Source organism: Cimex lectularius, unplaced genomic scaffold (genome assembly GCF_000648675.2).
Source record: "Cimex lectularius strain Harlan isolate CLEC.00 unplaced genomic scaffold, Clec_2.1 scaffold180, whole genome shotgun sequence".
Taxonomy (NCBI): domain Eukaryota; kingdom Metazoa; phylum Arthropoda; class Insecta; order Hemiptera; family Cimicidae; genus Cimex; species Cimex lectularius.
In genome coordinates this window covers 1153537-1166865 of record NW_019394226.1, presented here as the reverse complement: position 1 = coordinate 1166865, position 13329 = coordinate 1153537, and the positions used below count along the sequence as shown (strand labels likewise).

General features: G+C 37.9%; 1 protein-coding gene across 3 annotated transcripts in view; it reads left to right on the top strand.

The window, feature by feature from the left end:
• The window catches only part of LOC106668150 (FH2 domain-containing protein 1), a 206152-nt gene that overhangs the window by 171399 nt on the left and 21424 nt on the right, over window positions 1–13329 (top strand). Inside the window, exons 1-2 of one of the 3 annotated variants that reach the window (XM_014396642.2) lie at window positions 67–154; window positions 283–339. The exons of 1 other annotated variant lie outside the window; for it this stretch is intronic. In XM_014396642.2, coding sequence (XP_014252128.1) covers window positions 308–339 — 32 coding nt within the window. In that variant the 5' untranslated portion in view covers window positions 67–154; window positions 283–307. Of the gene's footprint in view, window positions 1–66; window positions 155–282; window positions 340–13329 lie in introns of those variants that run through there. One more of the 3 variants, XM_024230342.1, reaches the window with a different exon arrangement.

Genomic DNA, 13329 nt, shown 5'->3' with positions numbered 1-13329 from the left:
CGCCTTGGATGAACCGGGCTGGCACAACGTTTCAAAAGGGGGGGCTGCCTGGAACCGCTGGAACGGAAGCACAGCCTCAGTGGCTCAGTATATCGTGAACTCCCGTCTGTTGCCGTTCCGTTTTTGAGTTCCCAGTTTCGGATTTCTTCTCAAGGTATTTATCAATTTTCATCAGATAGAAACTGTTGAATTTTTCAAATTAACGTTTCACCCCCTCTATCCTGTATTTGTCAATGTTAGTCGAGTATTAAATTTGTCGATTTTTTGTTTGTATATACGAAGGAAATAATGAAGATTGTAGGATGAAATGTGTAAGAGGCATAGGAGAAGAAATAGAGTGTAAGTAATCCGTTTGAAGATCAAAGGAATATTTAATACACTAGTTGCATGAAGAGTGCAGTTACGCAAACTCACATTCTATCGCTTTTATTGTATTTTTTTATTATGTAGTTACTTAATAATAATAACAGATATTTAAAAACAATCACGATGAAGATTCGAAGATCACGTACCTCACGTAATTAATAAAAAGGTACCTTGACCTGTTGAATATACGATGATTTTTAGTAGGATAAGACAAAATACTGAGGGAGATAGATATTAAACTAATAAATGATGACAAAATATATAAATAGACATATAAATAACGTAATCAGAGAATGGAATTGTTCAAATCTGAAAATTTTTATTAGTAACTGCCCAATTTTCACAATCTCTAAGAGGAGGTTTTTAGTTGAGATAAAAAAGTCAATTATAATGTCAGGTGAAATTATGATGTCAGGTTGAAAAATTGCAAAAAGGAGGGAAAATTCGAAAAATCCAAAAGTAATAATCGTCCATAGCATTCCGAATTGGAACTGAAAAGTCGTGCGAATTTCCTGGAAATTAAATTAATTAAGTTGAGCCAAGTCCTTTCGCTGATCAAACCTGAATTGACTCCAAACCGCACCTTGCGTCCGCTTTTCAAATGTTCCTCTTACATTATTTTTTTAGGTGGTTTGATTAAGAATTATAAAAAATTATTTCCTTCACTACTCCCTATACAGATTTATTGTGGAATCCCTATAAATTATGGCCATGCCTTGGATAGTTTTTTTTGCTGTTAGGACTAAGCACTTTGTGCCTCTTCGCATACTGCTTTTCGTGTGAGACTCTTTTATGCTGGTGTAAATATTAAGGGCAGAAGAAAAAATAGTCCTGGACGTGAGGCTGACCAACTAGCAAAAAGGGGCAGCCCGCTCACTCATAGTACCAGGACCAACACTGACCTCACCGGAATGTGTGCTTATGTTAAAACTGGAAAAATGGCTTTCAGAAATAAAAACTGGACAAAAGCATGAAATTTAAAGCAAACAGGTTCGTAAATCTCGCAAAAATTAAGGTGAAAGAACTCCTTTCTCAGTAGGCAGGACCAGAGACATGGGCACATATCTTTTGTGAATGTAAACCACCCGGTAATACAGCCACTTGGGTTAGGGAAGTCTCACACGAACAGAAGTATGCGAAGAAGCACAAAGTGTTTAGTCGTAACAGGGAAGAGAACATTTTCCGAGGCATGGCTAGATAGATAGAAGTAATAATTCAGGGTATGGTATACTGCGCCCTTTAAGAGCTATTGTATCCCCTGTGCTCTGCTTAAAGCACATCGGTGAGTCCTATTTCATCAAGAAACTTGATTAATAGGCCCGGTTTCAGTGGTTGTAGTTCTTTTATGGTCACATTGTACATCCCAAAACACTTCCTCCTGCGGGCTAGTGTAGCTCCGCAGTTTGTTAGTAAGTGTGTTGGTGTCTCTTCTGCTTCTTTGCAGAATCTACATGTGCCATCTTGGGTTATTCCAATTTTCTTTAAATGTCCATTTAATCTACAGTGTCCTGTCAGGAATCCTGTTAGGATTCGCAGTCTGTTCCTGCTTCCTTTGACACATTCTGTGATTTCTTTCTTGCCAAAGTTGGTTAGAAAATTCTTGGATTGTCTGTGTCCAATAAGTGAGTTCCAAAGTTCGCTCATTCTCTTTTTATCCTTCTGTCTGAGGTATTCGTTGATAGTGTGTGTTCCTATTCCACAGAAGGGTTCAGGTCCTATTAGCGGTGTGGCAGCCCCTTTTCTTGCCAGGGTGTCCGCTTCCTCATTACCTTCTACTCCCATGTGTCCTGGGACCCAGCAGAGGCTGACTTTATTCTGCGAGCCTAATGTATTTAATTTGGTTTTGCAGTTCAGCACCATCCTTGAACTAATGGTATTTGAGCTTAGTGCTTTGATGGCTGCTTGGCTATCTGACATGATAGCTATATTCTTGTTTTTGTATCCTTTATTTAGGTTGAATTGGATACATCTTTCAATTGCATGAATTTCTGCTTGGAAGATACTGGTGTGCTTTCCCATGGGTTCTGAGTATTTGGTTCCGGGTCCGAACACTCCGAGGCATGGCTATAATTTATAGGGATTCCATAATAAATCTATATAGGTAGCAGTGGAGGAAAGAATTTTTTTATAATTCTTAATCCAACCATCTAAAACAAAATTTTAAACAATAATGTAAGAGGAATATTTAAAAAGCGGACGCAAGGTGCGGTTTGAAGTCCATAAAGGTTTGATCAGCGGAAGGACTTGACTCATCTTAATTCATTTAATTTCTTTGAAATGCGTACGACTTTCCAGTTCCAATTTGCGCGCTATGGACGATTATTACTTTTGGATTTAAAATTTTTTCACTTTATGTTTTATAGTCAGTTATTTTGAAGCGGGCGGAAGTTGTTTTTATCGGAATATATCAAAACGTCTTTCCTAGGACAAGGGTCATCAGGTCAAAAACCCTTTACGACTGTGAAGAAGTTTCAACTTCCGGGCTGGAAAACTTCCTTTTGAAGCCTCTTCATCTCCAAAGGCCTTCAAATATATGCGTGCCGATACAGGAAGTATCCTTTTACCTGTAATACTCCGAAGTTGAAGTGGGGAAAGGTGTTTGTCATGCCAGGACCGCCGCGGGCTTACGAGACGAACGACCCTTAATTGATGATTCATTTATCTCAAAAATTAATTTCTAAATTTCTCAGTAGTCGAGACGGAATTTCACGTTTGAGAAATTTTCAAAAAGCTTAATCAGAATCGACTTCCTTTTTTTCCTTTGTTTCCCGAAGATAAGTAGTTATCGTTTGACTCCGTTCAATTTTGTCAATTGTGTCATGATTATGTGTCGGGTGAAAAATATGATGCATAATGAAACTGCATAATGATTTTTAACTAAGGATTAATTTTATTTTCATGAATAGCATTCATGTAAAGCAAAAACCTACTGTAATAAAAAAACATAATTTTTATAACCGTCCTATAGTTTTAAACTGCCTGACATTTGATGACAACTTATAAAAAAGTGGAGAAGCTTGATCCGTCGAATAATAACTTAATTTCTTTAAAGCCGTCTTTTATTAATGATGAAGTTGAATAGTAAGTGGTGGTTTTCGTTCCCCAAGGACGGTGTATAAGCCTTCTGGTTTATCGTACTGTCATAGTGACTTAGTTCAGCGCAATCGACTCGATCCTTCTCCTAAGAAGAACCAGTCGTTGAAAGTCGTTACTGCAATTTAATCCCCCGTGTTTTCTTTGTACCCCAGGTTATGTCTCCATTGAAAGGTTGCTTCGTATTCTAAAATTATTTTTGATGATTTTCGCTCCTCGTTGCATAACCTCCATGGTGTCATTGAATGTAGCCATTTTGCGAAGATGTTTTCTCAGATGCCAGTGTCAGGTAAATAGTTCTTCTTACTCCGCTAAGTTCCCTCTCTATCTGTCGAAGCCAATTTTTTCCAAACTTTGAAAAATAGCACTCCACTTTGTCTATTCATTACGTTGATCTATGATAATTGCAGTCAAGTCTACAAACGGACCCGGGTTATTTTTCCATTGAGCAGGTGCTTCACATACATGAGTGACTAAGTAGTCCTATCACTCCTCTGAGTTTAGCCCTCTCTAACTGTATCAGTGAGTTTTAGCATAACTTTCATTTGTCTAGCGCTCATAGTGTTTATGCACTTTTAATTATGTCTTTTCTGGATCCATTCTGAAATGGAGGATTGCGTGTTTGTTTTTGTTATCCCAAGAATAGGTTCAGGGCCTATATATCATCTTTGCAGATCCTGTGTCTGCCTTTTCGTTATTTATAATTCCTTTCTGTCCTGTTACCCAAGATTATCCTATTTCCCCAAGTTTTGTAGATTTTGGATGCATTCACTGTTTAGTTTTTATGTGATTTTTTTACTTGCGAATGCTTTAAGAGCCGCTTGGCTATCTTATGGGGACTTTTTTGCCTGTGTAACTCATTTATGATTTTCCAAGTCCGCTTTATTTTTTGATATGCATTTGATTTTAAATATGTTTGTAACACTCGATTGTTCTCTAAAATTGGCATGCAACGGATATAAAGCTCATGCTTCGGATATGAACGAGCAATTAGTCTAATGTTTGAAGAAGTCGGGTTTGATCAATCTAAGGACTTGATTCAACTTCCTTCCGGGACTTCAATTACTCGTGTCTCGTTCATTAATTGGATTATGCATCCTAAAACCTTCTAAACCTTCCAAACAAAAGAAAGATCTTTTCTTTTTTTGTGTAAATCCTCATTCATTGCTACATAATCACTTTATAGAATAAAAAGCTCTTCCGTCGACTAGAATTACGGCAATCGAGCTCGAACTTCGCTGAATTGTTATCATATCTTGAACCGTTGGATAAAGCTTCTTTGGCGAGACCGACGACTCAAGTTGTAAAAAAACATGATTTATGCTTGGGACAGATCATAAGCCTGTGAACGGGTGACTAGACAGTTTAATGTTTCGCACATTCTCGGAAAAAACTACACTTTTATCATAGTACGTCTTATTATTTAAAAAAATTATATTTCTTGGTCTGATTGACCAAATAAATTCTTTCAATTAATTAATCTTTGTTGTACGGTATTGGTTGAAATGAAAAAGCTAGTATCACGAGCGAGATTCGAACCCATGACCTTCGGGCTCAATACGCCGCTGCTCTAACCACTTGAGCTATCGTGACTTCGATCCACTTGGGTACCAACTCCCCATCTCAACCTCCCTTTCGAATTTTCCTTCCTTTTTGCCATTTTTCAATCGATTTTTCGAATCCAGCTCATGACATTAGCTTTTTCATTTCAACCAATACCTTACATAAAAATGTTAAAATATAAAATATGCATGTTTAGAGATCATAAGATGAGGTCTGGTGTTACGTAGGTTCAGAACAATATTTTCTTTATCATGCCAACGTATCGATCTTTATTGAAGTCATCTTCAGGGCTCAAAGTGTTTGTTTTCTGTGTAGATGTGTCATTACGGTATGTCGTGTTGTCCACACAGAAAACAAACACTTTGTGCTCTGAAGATGACCTAAATAAAGATCGAAACGTTGGCATGACAAGAAAACGTTTTTCTGAACCTACGTCACACCAGACCGCATCTCACGATATCCAAATATTCATTAATTCACGGTCACTAAACATCACACATATAAAATATGTATTTGTATTTGTTTTCAAAGAGTTAGGTTCAATCAATCCGATTTCAGCAGTGATTTGATAAAAAGGCGTAGATGTAATGTTCGGGGTAAAATACTGCGCCATTTACGAGCTATTGAATCCTTCTTTGTGTACTTAGGCTCACCTTCAGATGACAAATTCCCAGTGCCCTGTTAAGAATACTCTTAGGATTCAAAGTTTTTCCCTTCCTTCCTTTCAAAATCGGCAAAAAGTTCTGGGATTGTTTATGTCCAGTGAGTGCATTTCACTTTTTCATAATTTTCATTTTGTCCTTTTGTCTAAGTCATTGATAGTGTGAATCCTTAAGCCACAGAGTGGCTCAGGACCTAAGCCGTAGGGCTGCCCCTTTCCTTGCAATGGCGTCCGCTCTCATTGCTCTCTACTCCCACATGTCCTGGGACCCAGCAGAGGGTGACTTTATTTTGCTTACCTAATCTATTTAGCTAATGATGTTTGAACTTTGTGCTTTGATGGTTGCATGGCTATCTGTCATAAGTTATTGTTGGTTATGTACAGTTTGTTCATATTGAACTGGGAAATCTCTCAATTGCGTGTACTTCATCGTGGAAGATACTAGTGCCTGTTTCCATTAGTTTTGAGTATATGGTTCCAGGACCGATCACTGCTGCTCCAGTAGATGATGATCCTTGAGCAGATGCAGCCTTCCTAAGAGAGGGGCTTTTCACCTTTTCTCTTTCTTTTTGTTGCTTAGATTTATTTTGAAATATTGTTTGAAGTTAACATTCAGTTCAAGTCGTCCATCAAGCCCATGAATATCGGATATTCCTTCAATAGGCTGTTACTATCTCTCCATTTTTAGTCCTATTGTATTTTTCTCTTTAATAATATTGAGTATTTTCCTTCAAATTCACTAATTTCGTGGTCCGCTTGACCAATTAATATATTACAATTAATTAAGGTTTTTAGTTGAGATAAAAATGACGTATACTTCACTAAAGCTCTCCGTGGCCATTTCATTTGTTGTTGAGAATCCAATCCGATTACACGACATTTGAAAAATGGCAAAAAGGAGGGAAAATTCAAAAAGGTGCGGTTGAGATGGGAAGTTGGTGTCCGAGTGGATCGAGGTAGAGCTCAAGTGGTAGAGCAGCGGCGTATCAAGCCGAAGATCGTGGGTTCGAATCCCGCTCGTGCCATTGACTTTTTTTATCTCAACTAAAACCCTTAATTAATTGAGTATTTTCTCCATACCAATTGTGTCTACACAACATTAAAAAAGGGTGAATACAGCAAAATCCTCCAAACAATGATGATATATAATCATACAGGAATAGGACTGTGGTTGGTTATATTTACCTGCAGAAGAACGTGCTGTACACACAACACAAACATGGAAGGGTCAGGTATGTAATCAAATTCCTCGACTCACCAGTGTAAAAGTACTAAAGATGGATGGGGTAGAATAAGTCTTAAAAATGCTGTATAGCATAACCCCCAGAAACCTTGATCAATCAACATGACATGAAATCAACATGAAATGGCAAAAAAGTAAATAATTGTGTAGACGAAATTAAAAGCGATTAAACGTGTTCATTTCTTTTTAGTGGCATACATTGAGATACAGATAATAAAAAAACCACTCACACCCTAGTTGTACAAGATGATATCCGATCCTCTTTTTTGTCGACAAGGGTAAAAGTCAAATCATAAAGTCTTCTCATCTTCCCGTATAACACGTGTGACTATGACATTGCCGCCGCGACGGTGGAAGATCGTGGAATTGTTGTCTATTTTCGTTCTGGCCGGGTCTAAATCAAGTTCAAGGGGGCGGCCGTAAAAATTTAGAGCCCATCGCATACCGGGATTTATTTTCCAGCGGGAATACAGACAGTAATGACTATTTTAAATATTAATGTTTTGACGATCCCATTCAAAAGCGGATATGAAAAAATAAAATAAATATAAAAAAAGAACCTTAAATTGCGCTCTAATGTAAGTTCGTTAATCTCATGTAAAAACATTAAAAATTAGTAGGTGAAAATCAACTTCAGATACTTGTCAATGGCTAATAGCGTATGACTCATGACGTTTAATTTTACTTGTGCTGGTTAATTTCATTATCCTTCATTACAAAAAACTTGCCGTCCTTTAGACGAAAGTTTTTACCTCATAACTAAAGGTCTATATGTTGGTTGAGTTTGATGTAGAAATCACTGATACACATGATGCCTAGCAATTTTTTTTAACAGTTGCCCCACACGTGGCTGGGGATAACGAATCCAAGAGCTTCCACGTGTGTTCAGGCGCTCGAGGGAGACGTTGCCTTTTTATGTAAGGTCATGGTTCAGTTGAAAAAACTAGTGTCACGAGCAGGATTCGAACCCACGTCCTTCGACTTAATACGCCGCTGGTATAGCCACTTGAGCGATCGTAACTTCGATCCACTCGGGCACCGACTCTCCATCTCAAGTGGTTAGAGCAGCGGCGTATTGAGCCGAAGGTTGTGGGTTCGTCACACTAGCTGATGATCAGTTTCTGGTTCCATCACTAAGAAACCGGCAGCGTAATTTCGACGAGGAGCTGAATATTTTACTGTATCATAGCGAAAATCGGAATTCCTCTACCGGAAATATTGGAAGGGTTTTAGGTTTAAAAAAAAAAAAATTATATATGTACTCCGGTCTTACAATTTTAAGCCGTATCGCTCTATCTTGTCCAGGGATTTCGGGACTCTGATAAAGATAGGCGTTTAACGTTCCTTGCACAAATGCCGATTTGGGAAGCTGAAGAAAACGTTCTCCCATACATCCTATGGGCTGATGAATCCAAGTTCACATCTAATGGCATACTAAACCGTTGGAATTTTCTAACGTGGACAGGGAAAACCCGAGAATTTCGTACTTTCGTCATCATCAGGTGGTTCACAGTATCAACCTTGTCAACGTTGTGTGTGGACTTCTCGGAAATAAATTAATTGGGGCTTATTTCTACTAAAATAATTTAAACGGTGCTCAGTTTCTCAATTTTTTGGGGGAGGTTTTACCAACACAGATGATGTTCCCCTGCGACAACTATGAAAAATGATTCTTCAGCTTGAAGGAAGCCACAATTCTTTGCAGGTGAGACGTTTTTTGAATCATCACTTCCGGGATAGGCGGATTTGTTTGCCTCCTAGAACTTCTGTTGAAGAATTGTCAATCCATCACCCTTGACCCTCGCTCTGAGCACCGGTGAAGAGTGGTTAAAATGAGCAAATCTTTCCATTTTTGCGCAAGGCAGGCAGGTAGAACATGATACGTGACTAATAAATAGCAAGCCATCAAACTTTATGCCATAACTTTGTCATTTTTGATCAATTTAAAATCCATTTGCACCATTGTTTTCAGCCTAGAAACTCTTTTAAATGATGTGTCAGGATGAATATGGTTAAAATTTTGAAGTTGATCTGAGCCTGAGGTACCCTGTATAATTTTTCTCCAAAAAAAAAGAAAAACTTTAAACTAGACTAAAAAATATAAACACGTATTTTTTAGGTTTTTTGATAGCGCCATTGTTTCAAGAGAAATTCATTCTAGAAAGGACACCCTGCAGAATCGGTTCTTATACAGGATTGATGAGGCATAATTGCTTCTATACGAGGAAAGTACAATACTAAGTTTGGTGTAGTTTAAGTAAAAATTGCAGGGAGCTTGGATGTTCCAGCTGACCTGCGATTGCGGGCTGCTGTCCTCCCCAGGAAAATTAATTAAGTGCATACAAAGTAGAATGGCTAGATGTACGGTAGTACGAAGCCAAGGGGGGCTAAAGAAAAAAAAAAGTAAAACTTAGTATGAAATGTTTCGAATAAGTGAAAAGTCTTCAATAACATACAAGTTAGATGCAGTATTTTCAAGCTTACAGCCAATATTTATCATTCATCCGACTAAAATCATAACATTAGGTTTTATGGTCTTGCATTCGTGGGCCACGTTTTCAAAAGTAGAAATGGAACAATGCAAGCCGTGAATCGAAATTATTATGGCAACGCCCGCTGAATGGGCAAACGTTCGAGTTAAATGGAATACAATGGGCATGTAGTTTTCCTTATAGGCATCTCCTGACGGAAGCGAAGACGTCTCTTGCATGGTAATTCGATATCCGGGCTGAGATAACTGATACCACCATCTTATCTTCATCGATATGATCTTCATAACATTTTTATATACCAGCCAACGGTACAAGTTTCTTCAGTGTTGCCTTCTTGTGCCTATTGTCTAACTTAATCTTACAAAATAGATTTCCAACTTGGCAGATAAAAAAATTAACCTTGCTTGGAGGACAATTTGTAGTACTACTATAGACTCAAAATTTTTTTATATGATAATTAAATCGATTGCCTGAATTATTTTTAGTTGACAACTAGCACTGTTCCCTTTAAAAATGTAAAACTGTTTGGCAAATTAGCATATTAGTAATAATATCGAAAATTCCATTAAACTTTGCTAAATTTGATTTCTGCAAAGACTGTTTTTTCATTGTATTCTAATCTATTCATAGTTTTATCCTTGCATAAATAGGTTTGATATCACACCATTACTCTCGCGTGATATCAATGTTTGTCCTCGGAAAAACAAGTTAATCTGCATTAATAGTTTTTGAAAACTATTTTCAAGTAAACTTGTTTTACAGCACGCCGGGTACATTCTCAGTTGGAATTATTCAATGTCAGACCAAGAGATGTTCGTACAATCGATTCTTTTTAAACCGGTTTTACAATTTGATGTTAATTATCTTTAATTTTTCTAATTTAAAATATGTGGTAGCTTCCCGGTCCCGATGCAAAAGGATCTTCCACAGTATTAATTATTTCGATTTTACTTCCTCCAAGCCACCTCCAATATCCATGGGCATCTTGAACTCATTGGAGGGTGGTGAAAAACTTGGAAAATTAAACTGAACGAGGACAAATTACCTTCAAGATAAATAAACAACCTTGCCCACGTCTACACGACATCTACACACATAAAATACTTATGACTTCGTAGTCTGACGTGGAATCCTCACACAAGATTCAAACGAAAAGAACGAAATCAGATTTGGACACTACGAACTATAGGACCGAAATCAAACGTGACGAAGAACAAACTATGTATAAAACATTACTTCAACATATTTGAACGGAACGGAACTATAGGGTACCACAAAGCATCCAAGCATTCAATCAGAAGTCCTCAAAAGAGGTCTTAAACTCCTTACTATATCTCCAACCTCAATATCCGTAATGACATTTCTCAATGATTTTTCTCAATCCAGGTCTCACGTCATATTTCCTTAAGACCTTTCCTAACCCTTGGATGTTGGGGGGGGGGGCTTTACAGGCAAATTGTAATTGCATAGCTTTGAGAGCGTGATGAACTGTCTTAAGGAAAATCTTAAGTGGCGCGTTGGCTATACGCAGCAAGCGGATGACTAGTGCTCGACCAGATGGGTTATGGTTCTATTGGGTTGTCCGGAAAATAATGCAGGATTTTAAGTTTTCATTCAAAAAAATCTATATAAAATATTCTGTTTACGTTTACAGGATTACTCATTTGTATGAATGTCAACACTTATTAATCCTCTTCCAAATGATATTGTTTGTTTACNAAAGTTACCAACACGTTGGGAGAAATGTATTGAGAGTATGGGAAATTATTTTGATTAAAGAACATTGCTTTAAAGTAACTAGTTTCTTTTTTTTGTTTAATACCAAAATCCTGCATTATTTTCCGGACAACCCAATAGATCCTGTCTGCAAAGACGGGGTAGGGTGCATAACCAACTGAACTTTGGGGTAGCGCAAAGTTTCAAATTCCAAGCCCGGTAGAGTGCTACATGGGATTAGAATCGTAGTGATTTGATGGTGTTGGTCCCTGGCGTGTACTTAGTATAGAGCCTGTGATTCGGAGGTGCCGTTATCGGTTTCCTTTACCGAAGGCAATGTTCCTCTACGGGGTGGTTAGAAATTCCACTATAAAAAAGCAGCGACAAGTGGATCCGGCAATTCGATGCTAGTGGGGCCCCAACAATCTAGTAGATAGTTACCTTCTCTTTCTAGATAGTGTAGGTTAGTCAACTAACTACTAACTCTCGGCCCTATCCCCTCGGAAGTGGCAAGCTGAAAAGTCTCGGCTTAGTCTGTGGATGCTTCTACACCAAACCTCCATGATTAACAGTGACCACTTGTTGCGGAGGTGTGTCTCTCCTATCTTGAGAATCTAAACATGTGATGCCATGTGCCAGGTGTGCACGTTAAAAAACTCGTCCTTCTGATAGCATCGCAACCCCAGTCGGAAATCCATTATGACCATAACATTCCCTTCGTCAAAAAATTGATTCGTTAGGCATCCTCAAATTTAACTCCAATCTTTCAACTCATCCTAACCTCCATGTCGCCTGAAACGACGATGGCCCCGAGACCTCCTCGCCTAAACCCGAACTCTGAGTGCCAGCTTCTAATTACACCCGTCTTCCGAAAGCAGTACTGATTTACTTCATGGGTATAATTTATGTACGGGATACAAATAAATATTATTATTAAAAAATTATATTAAAAAATATATCTTCCTAGCCCGACCTAATGACTTTTCTCGCAGTTGTGCAATTTATTTCGTAAAAATCTACTAAATGACACTAAGAAATCGTGGCAAAACTAACTACATAATTTCTAACATTAGTAGACAAGTGTAGACTAAAGCTTTGCTTCCTTTTATTTATTTGCTTTTCTATGGCATAATCACGATTTCATACTAGTCAACATATATTATCGTTTGTCTATTTTTACCACAAGGTTAAATGCGAGGTTTACGCAAATCACATCGCAATAAAAAGCTTAAGGTTCAACCCATTCCAGTACGTTGTATAACGCGCTATAATTTTTCCGCCTTGTCTATTAAACAGCAGACATGAAACTGTCGCCGGTCGCTAAATATGAATGTAAATATTTGTTTCACAAATAATCGTTCGAATGGCAAAGCCTCGTATGGAGTAATTACAATTCAAAAGCCAGGAAATGGATAGATCCAGTCTAAAAAGTCTATGAATTCGAATCTCAGAACTTAAATTGCAACTTTACCTTGTACAACGATGAGATAAGTGTGCACTCATACACGTAGCCTTATTATGTTAATTAAGTAGTATTCTAAAAATAAAACGCTATAAACATTTATCTTTAAAAATATTACACTCATGTCATCTTCAATACATGCAATAGTTAAGAAGGTTACTGATTTATATAAGCTTAAATCTGCACACGCATGTTCATACAGAGTTGACCCTATCACTTTTCGCAATTCACTGACAATTCCAACTTTTGTGAACAATAAAACACCGGCAGGCCTCAGAATCGCCCACCCCGCTCTAGGGTCAGACCACCTAAGGTCGATTCACAGACATCAGTGACCCTTATTTCCCGGCGATTGTGATCACACTGGTCAGTATTTCATCCGTGTCTTACAATGGGCGAGTGGCCAAAATGGCAATGTTTTCAGATGATGAACTTTAGATTATCGCACTGATTTTTGATGAAGAAGAGGAACCCAAGCGACAAAATAGAAGTGGGGTCCATCAGGCATGGAATAAGAGGACAGAAGGGTACACTTTAGGGGTTACACTTTACAAAGAATTAGTGGATAGTGTAGCAAAATTTTGCTTGCTGTATAACTTTAGACCTAACGGAGGGAACGTAACAACAGATGCATTTCGGGTACAAGAAATATTCACTGATTAGGTCAATTCTGATGCTGGAGTTCTCCCGTGGTTATCAAATACCCATTTTTTCTTATTTTCCTCCAGAGTAT